This window comes from Camelus dromedarius, chromosome 32 (assembly GCF_036321535.1).
Source record: "Camelus dromedarius isolate mCamDro1 chromosome 32, mCamDro1.pat, whole genome shotgun sequence".
Classification (NCBI taxonomy): Eukaryota; Metazoa; Chordata; class Mammalia; order Artiodactyla; family Camelidae; genus Camelus; species Camelus dromedarius.
Window position 1 is genome coordinate 20,684,821 of NC_087467.1, and position 20,395 is coordinate 20,705,215.

The 20,395-nt window shown below is 46.6% G+C and overlaps 1 protein-coding gene across 3 annotated transcripts in view; it reads left to right on the forward strand.

The window, feature by feature from the left end:
- Positions 1-6,455: 6,455 nt before the first annotated feature.
- PTPRM (protein tyrosine phosphatase receptor type M) overlaps positions 6,456-20,395 on the forward strand; it is a 605,094-nt gene continuing 591,154 nt past the window's right edge. Inside the window, exon 1 of one of the 3 annotated variants that reach the window (XM_031439160.2) lies at positions 6,456-6,899. In XM_031439160.2, coding sequence (XP_031295020.2) covers positions 6,827-6,899 — 73 coding nt within the window. In that variant the 5' untranslated portion in view covers positions 6,456-6,826. The remainder of the gene's footprint in view (positions 6,900-20,395) is intronic. The other 2 variants (XM_064481603.1, XM_031439166.2) reach the window with 2 other exon arrangements.

Below are 20,395 nucleotides of genomic sequence, written 5' to 3' on the forward strand. Positions count from 1 at the left end.
CCTGTATCCGCCATCCTGGGGAACACAGGTTTGGACGTGGCTGTAATAATGATCCTTTCTAGCATCTTGAGATCACTACCACGTGGGATCCACCTTGCTATCAATCTTATGACTAGGGAATTTTTTTGAGAATATCAACCTCCCTAATTATTTTACCTAAAATAGGGAAAAGGTGAAAGTTCCAATCAGAAACAGATCTTTATAAAGATACAGACCTATTTGCAAATTGTGACCCTTTAGTCCCACCTGGTGAGATGAAATAGAAGGGTTATTTAAGAAACTAAAAGTTTAGTCATTGAGGACCTGTTTATAAAGAACTTGCATGCACATTGTCACTGATGCTCTCGCAACGCAATGGGGTGAACGGGACAGAAATGACTACTCTCATTTTGCAGAGGAGCAGACGGGAAGGGTCTGCCTCACGGTTTCTCTGGACGTGGTCTGGTGCTGGATCTGGAAACTGATATCAACTCCATGAGCCCCAAAGAAGAGCCTGGTGAGAACGGATGGAAGGGAGGACATGTTGAATGTCATCACACCTAAATGGTAACTGGGCCCAATGAGCTGTCTCTCTCCCATCTCCCCGCACAGAACCCCCACACAGAACTCTGCAGAGTAGACTCGTTAGCATTTGATTTTAAAATCAGTGGTTAATACTTCTGTATCCCTAATGATGCCCCAGGAACTTTTCAGAACACTTTACATTATTATCTCATTGAATCCTCACAACAACTCAGGTGGATGCAGTTATTACCTTCATTTTACAGATAAGGAAACCGAAGCACAGAGAGGTTAAGTGACTCACCTAATGTCACACAGACTAACGTTGTTAGAGCTAAGATTTTTAAAAAGAATAGGCAAATGCATTTGCCTACTATCAACATTTCAGGAGCTTAATTCATATTCTGAGGGTAACGTGGACAAAGCAAAGTACTAAAACCTATTACCTCTCTCCTTTTAATTAGGCCTTGAGAAGGAATTCCTGGGGCATCTAAAAATTCATGCTAGTGATGCCAGCCTTTATACGAAAGTGACTTTGAACTCTGCTTGGAGGAGCCTTGCCTTTTGCTGGTGACAGGTTCTGGCCTCAGGTAGGATATGAACAACTTCAAAAAAGGGCACCTGCTCCTATTTTTCCTTCTGTTCAGGTGAGAACAGGGCTTCACTGGTGAAAGTTTAAATGACCTGGTTTCTTCCAGTCCCTGTGAACAGCTAATGATGTGTTTTTCATTTTCATCCCATTCTCCCCAGTTTCCTGTACACACATTCAAAAGGCTAGTGAAGCTGTGATGCAAAGTCCTGGGTGAAAAATTCGATTTGCTCCTCTCATGTCTGAAACGAGGTAAAGCAGACTCTGATGACGAGTGTGCATGCAGGGCAGGGATCTGCTGATCCTGCGTCCACACTCCAGCTGCTGCCCCCAAGGCTCCGTGCTTCCCTGAGGGAGAGACAGGTAGGGGAGGGCAGAGATCATGATGCACTGCGCACTTCATCAGAGAGCACGTTTGTTCAGTGCCTCCAATTCACACAGAGCTTCTACATGTAATGCCATCTCTGCAAGCCAGGAAATGGAAATTAACTAATTTAAATCACACAGTTGGGACTCAGTCAAGTTGGACTTCAAATTCCAAGCTAGCTTTGTCTCTGACTCCCTCTCTTTCCCATTCCTCTCTTCCTACCGCCCTGCCTCCCTCCCTCCCTGCCTCCCTCCCTCCCTCCTTCTTACCTTTTGTTCTTGTTTTTCAATGACATGCTATCCTTGATCAATGAAAGAATACATCAACGTGAAATCTATACAAGGATGCTTACTTACACTTTCCATTTATTATCTCAAAATCCACTTCCTACCATGATCTCAGTGTGCCTCTAAAATTGAGAATTAATCATTGCAGCCAGGCCTAGGAAACAAAACAGGAGTGACCAAAACAATGACCATCTTTTCCTTTTCTGCTGGGTCACGTTGGCCCCAGTGAAGCAACCTTGGGAGGTATTTATGTGATCTTTTAGTCTATGCTTTTCTGCAGGTGTGATGCTTTTGATGGGCTGGGAACTTTCTGCATGTGGTTAACTTCCAAATTCAGTGTAACATTGAGGATAGGTAAGGATAGGTTATGGTCAGATCATTTTTTTTTAATTTACATTTTGACCTTCATGGAGTTTGGACACGTGTCACAAACTGTTACTGATGCCCCGGACACCATCACTGTGCAAAGGCAGTTCTTCTGAGAGACCCTACAGAGTGGGCTCCTGCCATGGGCCTGGGCATTACAGGGCCCCAGGTACCACGAACCTATAAAAATACATTTACTAAGAGGCATTTGGTCACTTCTTTCATTAGAGATCTGGGGCTCAGAGCTGAGAGACCAGAAAACATAACCCTAAACCTCCGATCTCAAAACCAACTATTTAGGCTCTAGAGAAACCCTTCACCCCAACGTTGGTCCCATGGACTTGGAACAGCACTGACATTTTGGAGGTGCAGTGTGGTGGACGTGGCATGTGGACACTCCTAGGTGTGTGGATGATGTATAGCAGGGACACTTAGTGAAAAGAAAAGTCAAATCCGTTCAAAATCAATCCTTCCTTTCAGATAGCGAAAATAGACATTTTTAAACAATGAGTGGGGTTTCTTTGTGGTGCTAATCACCAATTTTCTCCCTTCTCTTCGTGTTCCAATTCTGGAAGAAATCACGCAAGAGTATTAGTATTTGCATGTAGTTGATTGAACCTGGTGCCTGAAGAACATTGTTCAAAATTAAGTAGTTAATATTATTGTTAAAATGGTAGGTATGTTAGTTATAACATGGGAAACATGATACTGATTTTTTTGGAGATTATAAAAAATTATTTTTAATCAACATTTCCAAAATAATGATACTGATTTTTTTCCATTGATGGGGTGAACACTGAATGCTTGAATTGCTAATAGGTTTCTGTTTATTAAAAATCAATAAGGTGTAATTGAATTTAAATTAGTAAATGTTAAGCTTCTTACGAATAATTTCTTTTGAGATGCGGGGATTCCTCATTACAGTTGGTAGGTTGCATTTGCATCCTAATAGATATCTTTGAACCATTTGGAAGAAAGTAACTGTCAACAACTAGAGGGAAGTGATTTTAACTTTCTGTTTTAAAACATTTAAATTTACATTTTTGATGTAAATAGACACTCAAATTTTGCATAATTTGAATACATTGATCCTTTATCAGTGCTGTCCAGTAGAGCTTTCTGTGATGGTGGAAATGTTGTGTATCTGTGCCAACCACTACAGTGGCCACTAGCCACATGTGGCTGTTAAGTGCTTGCTAGAGCCACTGAGGGACAAAACTGGTGAAATGTGGCTAAGTGTTCCATACAGAACATTGTAGCTTCAGATCATTGCTGTCACCAGAACACAAATTATGTGACAATCTTGATTATGGTAACATATGAGCGATTTTACTAAAAGGGAAAACCAAATTTAGGTAATGAGTGAATTATGTATGTCTTTATTACTTATCCGTACAGCCAGACTATCAATAGAAGAATGTAGAAATGCGTAATGACGTATTCCATTGTCTTTGATAGTTTGCTGATTTTTGTCTTACAGACAACTATAGGCTTTCTTATCTTTCAATATTGTTGTCTTTGTCGAGGAATTAAGATACAACATGTGATAGTTTTCTAGCTTGACTGATAACTTTGCAGTATTTAGATATATGATGGGGGGCTGGCCTGACTGCCCCCCAACTCTGGTCAGCCTTTCTGCCAATGTCACTGTTGTCCCCAGAGAGACAGGAGTGTCATGTGGTTGGACTTAAAAAAAAAAAGGCAAAACAATTCCCCTGCTGGGGAAAAAAAAAGTAAAATGCCCCATAGGGAGGGTTCCTGCAGCAGCCCTTCCTTAGAGGAAGTCCAATCCATTCATTGTGAATAGAGGCTTTTCATGTGGGCTCAACCCTGTTTTGGCCAGTTACCTGTAATAAACAGTAGTTGTCTGAATTGCAAGGAAAGAAGCTGCTGGCAAAAACCCCATCACTGTCTGCAATGTGGATTGCAGGCTAATAAGGGTAGAGTTGGCTTAACACAGTAATGTTTAGAGCACAGAGATAATGGAAATTCATTGGCCCTCCCACTGAGCTTTAAGTAAGGGGAAGAAGGGACAGGGTGTATTCAGGTTACCAGGGTAACAGCAGAGAATCCCTGCAGGGCTTTCTTCTGTGGGTGCAGGGACATCTCTTAGTGCAGTGGCCTGCCATGCCTCCCCCCCCAGCCACCTCACACTTTTCCTCGCCGCTGGCAGCTCCAGCTCTCAGGCTGTTGTTCCACACTTTCTCCCTGAGGCCCCCAGGGGAGTGAGTTTTAGTTACCCACAGTGGTAACCTGCTCATCCATATACCCTATATTGAATTTCCCCCCCTCTTACTTTCCCCATTCCTCTTGTACTGCTTCCTGGGGTTACTTTCCCAATAAAACCTTAAACCCACTTACACTTAAACCCTTACCTCCAGGCCTGTTTCTGAGGGAGTCCAGCCTAAGACAACCTATAGCACATAGCATAGTGCCTGGCATATATATGGCCTTAATAAATATTTGCTGAAAGAATTCACATACTTTGCAAGTGAAATCCTACCCTAACATTAGCTTCTTCCCCCAACTTGAAGTTACTCGGAAGGAAAATGTCTAGTTTGATTTCTGCCTCCTTATCTGGGGCCTCCTCCCATCTACTAACATAAAAGCTCCATTGGAAAGCATATTACCATCCGAAAAAGGCAAATCTGGGCACGTTGGCTGTGCGTGCAGGACCTCAGCACTGGGAAAGCCCAGGTTGCAGACCCTCAGTGCCCATCTGTGGAGGCATGTGACTCCTTTTGCAATCAAAACAAGGCTCAACACGTACATGTTTGGGAGAAGCAGTGGGATGGTGGCAGGTCGCGGTGTTCAGAAGTAAATGATTAATATAGCGCCTTTTAAAGAGCACTTATGATAAGGATCTAATAAGTGGAATTCCTGAAGAAGGAGGAGCTCTTGGTTGGGGCACCAAAGCAAGAGTCCTCCAGGCCCTCAGTTTGCCCTGGGGAGGTGACAGCTGTGACATAACTTATGGGTTCTAGGGTCCTCAGGAGACAGGGTCGAGGGGAGGGTGGGACCAGTGCACTAGGCCTATGTAAGGACCGGGTGGGAGCAGCGCAGAGAGCCCCCGGCACACCTGCGTCCCGGATTTGCCCTCTTGCCGGTGCCCTGTAGTGCTAGAAGGCACAGTGCCACTCACATGGTTAGTTACTTGGTTTCTAATGTAACCTCTTCCCGGGCCTTCTACTGTGTTCAGTTGGCTAGCCCTGGCGCTGACAGTTGTTTGGTGCTGGCTCGATGTGCGTATTCCGAGGTCAGACGGAAGATAGAAGGATCACTTTTTTACCCCAATTTTACAAAGTGAACCTCTTTACCGAAGCATTGGAAGCTTTTTTATTCATTTAATGCAATAGGCATTCCAGACCCCGAATCGTAAATTATGTATTTCAAGACATTATTTGATTACCCACGCCTCCTCCTCCCGCGTTTCCCAACACTGCACCAGATGCAGAAATCACAGGTTATGTAGGTCCAAACCCTCCTTTCGGTGTGACCGCCGCCTTCCGTGCTTCGCCCGCGGCTCGCTCGGGCCCACCCGGGACGGTGGGGGCGCAATGAAGCGGCAGAGCGTGCGGGTGCGGGGCTCCAGGGACGGGAGGGCGGGTGCCCCGCGGGGCCGGCCAGGAGGCTGGCGCGCTACGAGGTCGCGGTGCCCACGGCCCCCGCTCCCTCCCGTGGCGCCCGCCAACTTCGCTACGTCCGCGCCCGAGAGAAGCCGGCAGTCCCTCGCAGCCTCCCGATCTCCCGGCTGGGGTGGCTCGCAGCCGCCAGGGATCGCGGGCCCTGCGGCTCCGGATGCCGCCGGCCCCGCTCGCTGACAGCGTCCGGAGCCGGGACGGAGCCGCCTCGTCCGCCCGCCGGGCTGCAGGCCGCTGGTCCCGCCCGCCGCTCTCGCAAACTCCTGGTGGCCCGTGACCCGGGACAAACTTCTGGCCGTGGTGCGGCCCCTCGCGCGCGCGGTTCCCCTCCCGGAAGCCGGCCGCGAAACCGAAGCCGCGTCGTGGCGCGAGGGGAGCGGGTGGCGCCGCCCGGCCGCCGCTCTCCGCGCAGTGACGCCGCCCCCGCGGCCGCCCCCCGCCCGGCTTCCCCCGAGGCGCCGTGGCCACGGAGCACGGGGCTCGGGCCAGCGGGGCCGGGTGCTCACGCCCTCTAGTGGGCCGCGGCGGCGCGGGCGGCCGTGACGTGGGCGCTCCCTTCAGCCGGCCTGCGGGGCACCGCCAGTCAGTCGGGGAGCAGGAGCCCCGCGCGCAGCCGGCGCGGGCTCGGCCATCGGCGCGCCGCCGCCCGGGGGCTTGCTCGGCTGCCGGCGTAGAGGCGGCGGGCGGGACGCGCGCGGCCGCAGCCCCGGCCCCGGCTCCGGCCACCGCGGCGCCGGCGGCTCGGGTCCCGAGTCGGGGAAGGAGAGCGGCGGCGGACGCAGCCGCTGGAACTGAGGGCGGATTTTGGCTCTGCGGGCGCGCCCTCCGCTCCCTCTGGCAGCCGCGCCAGGTCTGAGCGGGGCCGGCGACAGGGCGGGAGGACGCAGACCCTCTCCCCTGGCTCGGAGCCGCCGGAGTTCGGACTTCAGCAACTGTTGGCACTTTGGGGGTTTGGCTCTGTTTTTGGCTGTTCACCCGCCTCTTCTCGCCGCCTGGAAAGCAAAGCTCCCGGCCGCCCTCCGCCCTCGCGCTCACCCAGCGCCACCGGGGAGCGGCCCGGCGCGCACTCAGCACCATGAGCCGACTTGGTACTTGCCTGGCGACTTTGGCTGGACTTTTACTAACTGCGGCGGGGGACACGTTTTCAGGTAAGCGGGGCCGCGCCTGCCGTGGCCTGGGGCGTGTGGGCCGGAGGGGGCTCGGGACGCGGGCAGCTCCGCGGGTGGGAGAGCCCAAGCCGGCTACGGCGGGTCAAAGGAGGGGGCGCGGCGGGCCGGACATGGTGTCTGTCGGTCCCCTGCGCGGGCGCGGGGCCGGCGAGGAGGGCGAGCACCTAGCGCTCGGGAGGGCCGAGCGGATGAGCCTTGAGCGCTGGCCCCGGAGCCGGGCTCCAATCTCGGCCCTCGGCCCTCCGCGGGGTGTCCCCTTCCTCCGTGTCGGAGCGGACGGCGCCACTCGGAGTCCCGGGCCGGCTCCGAGAGCAACAGCAGAAAACTTTGCCTGAAGTTCGGAGCTGCAGCCGCCGGCCGCCGGGCGTGGGCGCTGCGCGGTCCTTTCCACCCCGAGTGGCGGCCGGGCCGTGTCGCCGTGCCGGCTGAGCCCGCGCGATCGCCCGACTCGGCAGCAGCTCCGGTGGCGGCGATCACTCACTCCCTGTCCTGCCGCCGCCCCACCCGTGGCCGCCGTGACCCGGGCTCGTCCCCGCGGTCGCACGGCAGCCCGGTAGAGCCGAGGCAGCGTCCTCGTCGGTCCCGGCGGGAGGACGGGCAGCTAGGAGGGATGACCGGGCCCCAGCCCCGGGGCCGCCGTGACCCTGCGGCCCCGGGGCTCCACCTCCGCATCTTCGGCCCCGCGGAGCTCCCTGCCACGGGCGATGGTCAGCCTGCCCCGCCGCCCGCGGTCCTTGGGGGGCAGGAAAGGAAGTGGCAGTGGCTGCGAGTGCATGTGCTTGCAGCTCGCGGGGCCTTTGGGCCCGGGGAGCTCCTGGCGGGAGGACGCGGGGACGGGATTCCTGGGTCAGGCGAGGGGCGAGCCCCGCACCGTGTTCCCCGCAGCACACACTTGGATGGACGGCAGCTAGGGCTTGCACAGTTGCACACTTTATGTCTCGTGGGTATCAGGTTCACTGAGGTCCACATAGAATGGTGGCACTGGGCTTGTTTTCCTTTTAATAAGATGCCTTAGATTTGACCTTAAACTTGGGTTTCAAAACAGGGTTCTGTGTTTATTCGGGAGGAATGAGTAAGTTGAACTTTTTTTGCTGAAGGAGACTCACACTAACAGTAAAATGCTTATTTTAAAACATTGGAGACGTTTGCGTTTGGCTGTATGACCTGTGGAAACTTACATCTTGACTTTCCCGGAGCCCGGGGGACACGCAGGCGCAGAGGCCGAGCCCCACAAGCCGCTGAGTCGCAGGACCCTTGACCACAGTTGGCCGCCGCCGCTCGCTCAGTGCTGTCAAGTTCAATAGAGAAATACCCTTTTCCTGAGTTTAATGTGTCCTTAACTGTCTGGTAATTGCACGTGCTCCGGAGGATTTAACAGAATGATGCACTGCTGTCTGCTATAAAATTGATGTGGATTTTGGCCTGCGTTCTTTCTTATTAGTGAATTATAGAGTAGACTCGCCAGTTTTAGAGCCTTGTAACTCAGTAGTGTTAGAAGCCAAGTATGAGGGCCTTAGTGATGGTTTTCTCTTTATTAAGATCCATAGCTCCCTGCCTGGGATTTGTTTCAAGTTAAGCTGTGTCAGAAAGCATTTTGGTGGATTTTTAAGTTGTGGTCCATGGGATGGAAACAAATATTTATGTAGCTTATTTAAATGATCGGTGTCTCATCATTAAAAGGGATTTTGGCTGAGGTAGTACTGACCTGTGTCCTTGTTAAGGCTTATTTAAATTATTCAAAAGAGACTTAAAAATTTTTTTAAACTAAATTTTAGCCAGGTTTTTCTTTTGGAGGATATATATCATTCTATTTGTTTGTTATCATGCCATCAATTGAGCTGTGCCTTCTTTTATTTGGAAAGGCAGAGCTATCCTAGTATGTTAGAGGACAAACAGGAAATGAAGGGCAGTATTCCATAAAGAGTGCTTAGAAATGATGAAATTAAAAAAAATTGAAGTTGGCAAATTTTGTGTGTGCAAGGATCAGATATGTTGCAAGGCAGTATGCTTTTCCTCTGCACTTCGAATTTCAGGTAGTATGTGGGTGAGGCACTTAATGCTTTGGAAAAGACACTTTTTTGTATGTTGGGAAAGTTAGTTGTAATGTTATGAGTGACACTGACACTTCTCTTTATGATTCTACTGATTGAAATACTTGTCACCTGACATGGGGACCATTTTAGAGCTAGAGGAACTCGACTGTAAGCTGCTTGAGGGCAAAGTCAGTTGTTTTTCCTTCTTGGTTCCGATAAAATACTTAACATAGAGCTGTAGCCCTAATAGACACTCACTCTTTGTTGAATAAATTACTAATGTGAATCCTGATTATTTGCAAACATTTAAATTGTACTTACCTGGCAGACAAAAAAGTGAGGGGGAGGAGAGATTATTAGATTGTTAGAGGGGCTTGCATCGTCCCTTCTTCTGAAATTAACAGTTTCACCACCAGTTCACCTTAGGCTACCCGATGGACTCGGTCATCAGGTTTTATATAATCAGTGGAGTTTTTTTGTGTGTACTAAGATTTATCCTTTGCTAGTTCCTCCTCTGCACCCTCATATCCTGTTTTGGAATGAGTTCAGAATTGATGTGATTGTTGATTAATCATTTCTGGAGGGTGTGACACATAATTTGGATGCCAGACATCAGAAACAGAATGTGCAACACATTGAGAGAAAAAAGAAAAGAAGTCTGTTTTTTTTTTGTCCAGGAAGATTTTAATTTATGATAAACATTCCACTTTAAAAATCACCTTCCATTTTTAGTTTCTAATTTGTTAGGCAAAATATGGGATGTTCACTTTCTGCTTTCTATCTAGGCTTTTATTGATCATTAAAAATAACTTTTGTTAAAAGGTATACAAGGAAGATGTGAGGAACAAAATTAAATCATTTTGCTGCTGCTTGGAATTCTCTTTTCCACAGTGAGAAGCCAAATAGCTGGCAAATCATTCCTCTTTGACCCATTTTCTTAAAAGCCAAATCATAGTATATATTACACAACAAAGTGTTCGGTTTTACTTTATAATGAGGCTGATGTGTTAGGTTCCGGCAAACAAGCTTTGGTTTGCAGAAATACAGATACAAACAGAGTGGCCCTTTGTTTCCACTACAGTATTTGGAGGAGATTAAACCTTAAAGTATACCTTGTGAATTTGGAGCTCTTATTGAGAAATTTATTCTTTGAAATACTCTTTTAAGGATTTTTGTGGGAAAGCAGCCGAAATCTGAAGAGAGGCTGTAATTTAGTTAGTAGCATTGTCCCAGTGTTGAGCTTCTTAGTTTTGGATAATTTGACCCTGATTATGTGAGATTATGACATCACGGGGAGTCAGGTGAAGCATGTACTTGAAATCTTTTTACTGTTCATGCAACTCTCCTGTAAGTCTAAAATTATTTCAAAATACAAAATTTTAAAGTACACTTTACAAAGAGTGTGAATAGATTTGTTGAGCAGTTTGACTTATTTTTTTCTTCTGCTAGTAACTAGAGTCATGACATTTTACATTTTTGAGGTGCCTAAGCTAGACTGATAACGAATCTGATGAAAAGACTGCAAGTTTAAATCAGCGTGCATGACAAAGACACGCCAAGAAATCACATTAATATTTTCAGCGTTACGTGGGTTTAAAGAAGTATTGTTTGAGCATAATCAATTGTTCTTATCACCTTTCAAAGGGTTACTTTACAGGTTTTAAGTAGAGAGGTTACTTAGGAATAGGATGTATGGATAGGTATGTAATTTGAATGATTCTAAATGAACTTTCCTTAATAAACAAGTAACCTGAATTATGTCTTCAGATTATATAAGCATGTATGAGTCAAACACAGCCTTGCATTGTGGAAAAAGTTGGTTTTAGAATTTCAGTATTTCTGTGACAACTCTAGAAAAGCTGATGGCTTTATTTAAAATTGTCATAGTTTCATAACAATTGAAATACATTCTAGGAATTGCTACCTGTGTGTATGTTTCAGTCGAGGCACTGTTTTGGATGAAGTGTTGTCTTCTGTCAGTTTTGTTTTAGGTTTAGTTTTCTAGAATGATGGTGTATTATCTAAATGTCCTAAGACAGTTTTCAGTTAGAGGTCAGGCACTTTAATTAGTGGTAACATACTTTTTCAACAGTAAAGCATTTCTCTTAACGGTGTTATCTACCATGTTTTTTAATTCTAGGATTCTTTTCTTAGAAAACCAACTTTCTGACAAAATTTTTCAGTCTCATGTATCAGTGGGCTTCTTGCCTTTAGGAATCCAACACATTAATAAGCTGATTTTGTAAGTGAGGGAAGGTTTGATCATGTTTTTCAAACTCACTAAGAAAATGTTTAAAAAAGATACAAAATAACAAACCTCCCCATATAAGAGGATGCAGCTTCTTGGGTTCCTAAAATACTATAGTGGTTTAGCATCAGAAGCCTGAGTTGACACTGTTGCTTGGAAAAACTCAACAGAGAAAAATGGTAAGTAGGGCTGGTGTTGGTTGGGAGCAGGAGAGCTTTAGTCATCAACTGTGGTCGTCTGTGGTCCCCCACCGTCCAGGGGCGGCTGGCAAGGCCAGGGCATGATTACGGGGTGGGGACGTGGGAGAGGAAAAGAAAAGAACAGAGGCGTGAGAAGGGAAGGGCTATGTGTGCTCAGGTGAAAAAACATAGGTTCTGCAGATCCTGGCGGGGGTGGGGGGGTCACTGCCGGTAACCTCTTCAGGGTGAAATGTACAGAGAGTTAAGGGAGGACGATCAGGAGTGACAAATGGGAGGTGGATCAGGCTGACCTCCTGCACTTGAGCGGCTTTAGGTGGCCTTGGGGAGGGCGTTGGGGTACCCAACCGGGGCTAACAGCCAGCTGTGTTTATCCCTGTGCTTCTCAAAACCGATTGTGCCCGAGGGCCACCAGGGGTAGTCCTTCCCAGCGCTGGTCTCTATGGCCGGCCACGGTGACTCTGCTGTCCGAGGTCCCTGAAGGGTCCCACAGCATCCCCAGGGGATCCTGGTTTGTGACTACATCTTGAGAAACTTTGCTCTAAAAGAGTAGTCCTTAAAGTGTGGTCCCTGAAGCATCACTTAAAGTGGCTTAAGCATCACTCAGGAGCTCGTAGACAGGCAGACTCCTGTCCCCTCCCAGACGGATGGAATCAGAAACTCCCCGATGAGAATTGGGGGTGGTGGGAGCAGCAGTCGCTGCTGGAACCAGCCCTCCAGGAGCTTGGGATGCTGGACAGAGTGTGAGTTTTAAGAGGACTGAGACCTCCACCTGACAAGAGCTGAAAGGGAACCAGGGTTGAGAATATAACTCACGTTCATGCACTCATTAGCCCCCGGCGAACACTGCCAAAATCACGAACAGCTGATGTGACGGTGCTGCGATTCTCAGCCTGTTAGACAGAACCGCCAGCGTGACATTTCAAATAATGGTCTTATCTGGGGAAGATATTTGATCTAGCCAGTTGTAACACTCAAATGAAAAAAGTTTCCTATCATTTTACTTACCACCATGAAAAGTGTTAATTAAATTTTACACTAATGATTAGCCATTGGAAATGTCTCTGGCTTGATATTGTGTTTAGAAGGTATTTGTTAGCTTGGTATCATAAGCACATAGCCTATTATGTGCTATTAAATTAATGCCTTTAATTCAAGTGAATGTTTATTGAACACTTACTGTTTGTAAGGCCTCTTTAGGGGCCTGGGAGGCATTGGGGTGGAAATGGGCAAAAATAAGAAAGATATACTTACCATACTTTAGAAAGTTGTCCGATTATTAAGTTTCAAAAGCTACTGAAATCGAAAGAAGCAAGGACTTTCTTAGAGAACTGGAAATTAATGTGCATAAAATTTGGAATTTTAAAGTGAAAATGTGAAACTTTGCATTTGGAAATGAACTTAACTTCCAAATAGAAAAGAAAAGCTTCTCAATATCTGTCTCTTTAAAGTACTGATGATGTGTGTCCTAAAATCTTCAATATATATCTCTTCAAAATAGATATATCAAAAAACGCTCATGGCCTCTCTGTCATTTAACGCTCCAGCTAAACAAAAGCAATTGTGACGTCACTTAACAGATTAATCTGGAAAACATTGTCCCCAGGCTTTCAGGGAGTTATTGGCGGGCTTAGTGCTTTCCACGAGCCAGGTGAGCCTCCAGCTTCTTGCTCCTCCTGCTTTGAGGGACAGCCCATCACCAGGTGACCCACTGGGCAGCGCCAGGGAAGCACAGCCTCATGCGGGAAGGCACGCTATCGAGTGGACCTTGCTCTGCTTGTAACGCATCATGTAAAGTTAAGTTCTTCAGTTCACTCTGTTTTAGCTCAGCGTTGACCCCAAGACAATGGCAGACTCCTCTGTGATCATCTTTCTCATTTCTTCTTCTTGTTTTGGGCTGTTATCATAAGTTCCTGCTATTCCGTGTCTAGCAATGGGACTAGAAGAAATCATGTATATCTGCCCACTAACTAACAGTTCATGGTAACCTCTGGGGCCTTCTCCATAGGCCCTCCGGTAGTGGACAGGAAGACTGGCCACGTGCAGGTGTGTGACACAGACATGAGGTGCACGTATACCTTCTCGCATCTGCAGGAGATGACTTCTCCAGCATTGCTGGTTCAGGTGTGTTATTCAGGAAGTCATCCAGATTTGCATGGAAGTCTGATTCAGTCCATTTTTCTTCTTCAAACTGAGAAGACTAATGAGTTGTTAAGAACTTCTACGAAGTTCCGGGTGTGGGCCCTGAGTTGGAGGCGAGGGGAGGGTGGAAGTTCTGCTAGAAAGGCTGTGCCACTTACTTTGGCCCTGGGGCTGCTGTGGTGGGGTGGGGGTAGGGGGAGCAGAGAAAAACCACCTACGATGATCAATGAGATGATCAATGATCCAGGACCTGCAGCCAAGAGAGGATGGGAGTAGAGGTGTCAGAGACTTGTCAAAGCAGGTAAGTTTTTAGAATCTCCCTTGGAGGAAAAGACGACCATTTAACAGAGTGATTTATTTAAAACTACAACAGCCTAAGCAGAAGCAAAACCTTTTGCTTTTTATGGCCTGCAGAGCGGGGAAAAGCTTACAGAGTCAGTTTGTTTTCAGATGGGTGAATATTAGTTTTAATCTCCGTCCTACTCAATATGCAGAAAGCAGATTTGTGACAGACCATGAAAAGCACATGTTTTAGTTTGGGTTAATTTGGAAGTCAGAGGCCCGGTACTTCTTTCTCCCTGGGAATTAAAACAGGGTGTCGGGTGGGCTTCTGACCCCACACTGGGGGACTGGAGCACACCCTTTCTGCAGTCCAGTTTTGATGGGTCCTATTTCATCTCTCTTCTCATGTGGAGAAGTTTGAGTTACTTTAAATCATGTCATAACCACATGCTTGAAGTTATTGTGGTGTTCTCGCTACATAAATATTATAAAATTGTCTACAGCATTCCTTTTAAACTAAATACTGATAATGTGTAAAATCAAATTCCTACACAGTGTTTAGGATGTCATCATCATGTAATAAATGAATAAACTTAATAAATATTTGTTGAATTAATGAATAAGTGAATAAAGTTCCCTCAGGGAAGAAAAAACCAAATTACTGATGCTTATTGCTGTTTTTTTTTTCTTTCTTTCAATCAAGTTCAATTTTTCTAAGCATTTGTAATAACCTTAACAACAGGCCCAGCTTGTGGGTTTGTGTTCGGTACCCTTAGCAATTCATAGGCGTGTAGAGATTCAGCTGCTAAATTTAAAGCAAAAAGCATTATCTTTTGTTAATTAAATGTGTAAAGGTAAGCCTATAATTTTATCACATATAATAAAAATGTATAAATCAGTTACTGCCATAAAGTAGAATTTTGGTGTAATACTGATCTCTGAAAAAATGAAATCTACAGTGTGTTAGATTAACCATGTCTCTACTCTAGGTGGATTTGATTTTAGTCACTGGTATATTAAAAGAACCATGATAGCACTAGAAGAGGTTTCCATGGCAGGGAAGACTCTATATTATCTCCACTGTTTTTATTTCTAATGTAGAATGAAATTAATTATACCTGCATGGAGCTCAGACTTCACCTTACCATCCGCTTATCTCCAGTATTGCAGGCGTGCTCACTGTGGCATTGTCTCAAGTGATGAAACTTGATAAAAAGAGGCTGCTTTGACAACAGCCTCACCATCTGTGTCCTCCACGTGCTTGACTTTTGATACCCAGACCTCTGGCTGTGGTGTGACATCCCTACCGTGGTCATCCCCTGGCATTATGTCCTGTGTGTATGTTATGGGGGTCTTGGCACTGTTTTCTCTGTCAGTTACCATTTTCCTCCCATTTGTGTGGCTTTTTAGAGAGGCGCCTCCCTTTCTTTCCAGCCAGTGGCCAGAGAGCTCCTGTGGAGAGCTCATTGAGAGGTCTGTGTTACTGACCCTCGGAAGGGTTGGAGTGAGGGCCTGGCCAGTTGCAGGGGGACTAGGACAGATGGAGGGTGTTGTGGCCCAGACATCAGCTTTGGGTCCCCTGGGGGGAGGCAAGAAGGGCAGAGGTCCCCTGGCAGATCAGGTGTTCTGATTTGGGATTCTGTGGTCACCACTGAACAGCCATGTGGCCTTGGGCCTGTTTTTAATTTCTCGGAGCCTTAGTTCACTTTTCTGGAAAAATACCTTGCGGGATTATTGTAAAGGCTAAATAGGTGGACCAATGCCAATGTTAGGAGGTCTGTTGAGGGAGCAGGGCTGTGTCTGTTCAGTCATGAGGAAGAGGGGGTCGGTCCGCTCTGCCATTGTCCATGTCCTTTGTAGGATTAACCACACCCGCACACTGTTTCCATGTCAGAAAGGGTTGAATATTGACAATTTCATGTTGTTCAAGCTCATAGTTCCCGTTTCTGGGTCCCTGGCTTTGATAGCTGAGTTGCCTGGGGGACCTTTGGTGATGTGTATGTAGATGTGGTTATGCACATATATATGTTATAAACATATGGCCAATATGATGTTTTAAAAGGAAAAAATCCCCTGAAAGTCACAAAGTGATCACCTCAGAATTGGCACCACCAAAAGCCAGCACTGCTTCTTACCATGAAAGGCAGTGTTGGACATCTGCATTGGAGTCACCTGAAGCTCTTCTTAAAAATGCAGATTCCTGGCCCCACAGCAGTACTGAGTCAGTCTCTGGAAGGGAGCCACAGAAACCGGTAAGGAAACACTTCAGATGATCCTGATGCTAATGAAAGTTGAGAGAGTACTGGTAGGAAATTAGCAATGGCTGAGAGACCCTGCCCGTTGAAGAGTTTGTCACATCTTTCTTGACTAGTGTTAAGAGAGCATCTGAGGGTCATTACATGAAGTTTTACATCCCAAACTATAATTGACTGGAGAGTGTTTCTCTTAGGAAGCAGAGGCTTTCTGATGTCGGAAGAGAAAATGAACTATGAAACATGGTATTTTCTAGAAACCTCACTGCTTTGTATCCATCTTTCACCTTAGTGACCTCCCACAAATGTGATATGAGTCTGGAATTTTTCAGGTATTATAAAAGAATAAAGATGTTTCAGAGACGCAGAACACAGATCACTTTGGATCTTGAAATTTGCAGCTGGGAGCCCAATTTTAGATGACTTATTCAGAGAAGATAATGAGACGTGATGATACTGGGAAAATTACTTTCCAGCGCTTATTCCTATCTGATGGTCACAGAAACACGGACACTGGAGAATAATTTGTTTTAGGGGCCCCCTAGGCATGGGCCAGAAGCCTGGCATTTTTATTACAGTGGTTCCTAAAAGACTTACAAACCTCAGAGTGGGCATACCAGTCTATTAAAGCACTTGAAATTTCTACCAGCTCATCATTTTGACCAAGGAAGAAAGGTGCTTATGAAATGTCATCTCTGGGAGAGGTGGCTCATTAAGTCGTCTTAAATATGACATCCCCAACTCCCTGTCACCTCAATCAGTTGACATCCTTAGATGTCTGATTTCTCCCTCATGCAATGAAGATGTTTGATTCAGGGATCCAGCAGGTCTCTCCAGATGCCCAGAGAGTGTGAGGATTGTCATCTGAGTTCAAATTAGTTTGTCAGATAACATGGGGTAAGGGAATGAGCCCTGGATCTGTGGGTCATTTTAGATAGAAGAGAGTGAGAGAAACGTCTCGAGCAGTGGGTCAAATCTGAGACAGTGTCTGACACAGCATGAAGGTGCTTGTCAAAGGGAAGTGGGTGTGCAGGGGTGTCAGAAGGATCATAGGGGCATCCCACGTTGGTCGTAGGCTGCCTCTGCTCAGACGTGCACAGAAGCAGCTCACTGCCTCTGAACTTGTGAATGTCATTGCCACCTACAGCTGCCACCACAGACTCTGCAGCAACTGGACCATCGAGGATGAGATTTTTTGCTTAAGTATCGGTAACACAGATAAGCCTTATTTCAGGGGCTGAGCGTTGATAGTAATAAGTGATAACCGTATATTGAACCACACTGAGAGGATATGATATTCTCATCGCTCCCCAGGAGCTAATAAAAGCTGGGCCGAGATGATGGATGGGAGGTTTGGGAGGCAAAGCTATCTCCATTCCTAACAAAGCCCAGTCCTCTGAGCACGGGGTGCACGCCCGTGTACACAGATGCAGGTTGCCTTTTCCTGATTGATGCCTTGATGGAATGCCATCCACCTGTGTTGAGGTGTGCACTTGCAAAAGCATTTCAAGTGGTGTGTCATGTTACTTAGAAAGATGTTGAGTGATTTTTTTCTTACACAATGCAGAACCTTTATAATAACCTTCTGGGGAGCGTTCCTGCTGGATCTCAGTTCCAGGAAAAGGTGTGAGTCTCCTGTGCCCTCAGTGTTTCCTGGTGGACACAGTGAATTGTATAACCCACCTAGTCTTCCTCGTTCTGTTGGCTGTTAGAATGCCAGATTCAGATGTGTGTGCTGTAGTGGTTAGAGCTTTCTCGAACAGAGAACCTCAGTCCAGCTGGCTTTCGTCAAGCAGGGAATTTGTTGGCTCTTGTTACAGAGAAGGCTGTGGGTGGCACCACTGGTCCCAGAGGCTCAGTGCAGTCATGGGAGTTCTTTTTTTATTGAAGTATAGTCAGTTTACAATATTGTGTTAATTTCTGGTGTACACTGTAGTGATTCAGTTGTGTGTGTGTATATATATATATATATATATATATATATATATATATATACATATATTCCTTTTCATATTCTTTTTCATTATTGGCCATTACTAGATTTTGAATGTAGTTCCCTGTGCTATACAGTAGGACCTTGTTGTTTATCTATTTTATATATAGTTGTTAGTATCTGCAAATTGTGAATTCTCAATTTATCCCTTTCCCCCACTTTTCCCTTTGGTAACAATAAGTTTGTTTTATATGTCTGTGAGTCTGTTTCTGTTTTGTAAATAAGTTCGTTTGGGTCATTTTTTTAGATTCCACATATAAGTGATATCATGTGATATTTATCTTCGTCTGACTTACTTCACTTAGTATGACTATCTCCAGGTCCATCCATGTTACTGCAGATGGCATCATTTTATTATTTTTTATGGCTGAGTAGTATTCCATTATATAAATACACCATAGCTTCTTTATCCAGTCATCTGTCAGTGGACATTTAGGTTGCTTCCATATCTTGGCTATTTTAAATAGTGCTGCTATGAACACTGGGGTGCATGTATCTTTTCAAATTAGAGTTCCCTCCAGATATATCCAGGAGTGGGATTGCTGGATCATAGGGTAAGTCTGTTGTTAGTCTTTTGGGGAAACTCCATACTGTTTCCCATAATGGCTGCACCAAGCTGCATTCCCACCAGCAGTGTAGGAGGGTTCCCTTCCCTATTCTTCACACCCCTCTCCAGCATTTATCATTTGTGGACTTTTGAATGATGGCCATTCTGACTGGTGTGAGATGATACCTCATTGTAGTTTTGATTTGTATTTTTCTGATAATTAGCGATACTGAGCATTTTTTTCATGTGCCAATTGGCCATTTGTATGTCTTCACTGGAGAAATGTTTGTGTAGGTCTTCTGCCGTGGGAATTCTGAGTCTTCCTCTCCAAGCATCTTTCCTGTGTGTTTCCAAGGGATTACAGGCTGAATCCTGCAGCTCCAAGCCCAGTGGAAAGAGGAATTCTCTCCCCAAGTGGTACAAACCACTCCTGCGGCTGGGCTTCTGGACTCAGCTCAAATCACTTGTCTCCAGTTAACCTCGTGCCTGGCTTGGTTCGCCCACTGGACCAGGTGTAGGGTCAGCCCCCATGAACCATGTGGAATAAGAGTGCAGAAGTTGAGGTTTCCCCATAGGAACACGTTGGCAAGAGTGGCTGCTCTCTGTGCAAAAAACAGCAAAACGCCCAGGGTCACGATCTCTGCAATCGGACCTTAATTCTGGTTCCTTTTCTTGGTCTCATAGCTAGTTTCCTCTTCTCTTTTCTCACCTCATTCTAACTTACCTTGCTGTATTTTATGTATCATTATAAACGCATTGAATCTTTTGGGCCTGGATGGCGATGGCCAAAATAAGAGTTCCCAGTCTTGATATCTGAGTCCGTGTTCCATATGCGACTGTTGCGTGTGTGCATTTCTTTTACATCCCAGTTACACCGGGGAACGCGGTCATCGCTCACTAAAGGTGCAGAACACAGGAGTGGGAAGACCACAGGGAGGTTATTACAGTCCAGCTCAGACGTTCTCAGACTTCCTTTCTAAAGCATGAAAATCTTTCGGTTAGGCAAAATCTTACATAGGTAGAAAAGCATAAAAATCTTTGAGTTAAAATTTTGTGAAGGCAGGTTTTAAAAAATGACTCTCTAAGTTGGAAAACAAGGTATTTGATGTGCTATTGCTGAGTAACAGATGTCCCCAAATTTCATGGCTTAAACATCTACTGGCTTTCATGTTCTGTTGGTGGAGGCCGGGGGAAGTCTGCTGATCTAACTGGGTTGTGTACTTCCTGCGTATGTATCTACTCAGCTGACTTTGGCTGGGCTGTCTTGATATTTTGGGGTTGGCTGGCCGTGGGCTGGTCTAGGATGGCCTGGGCTGGGACAGCGGGGCTGTCTCTCCTCCATGTGGTCCTTCACCCTCCAGCGGCCTGAGTTTCCAAAGAGAGAGCAGAGGGGTGCCAAGACCTCTTGGCGTACGCTTGGGAAGGGGCACATCATCACTTCTGCCTTATTCTTCTGGTCACAGCCAGTCCCAGGGCCAGCGTAGAATCGAGGGTGGGGAGCTAGACGTCACCCTGGATGTGTGGGGCTGTAGGGCGGTCGGGAGGGGTGCGGCTAAAGGCAAGCCCAGATGGAGAATTGGGCCCCGCACAGTGATCTGCCAGCACCCAGGCCTTGTGTCCTGAGATGCCTCGGCTTTGCCGAGCACGGTTGGGGAATCTTGGGCAACATGAAAGAAGGGAATCTAGGACTGCAAGATCTGCATTCAAGGGCCCCCCTGTCACTTGAACTTGGTGAAGCCAGTGCCTCGTCTGTGAGGAGGGTCGTTTGGTGACATTCTAAC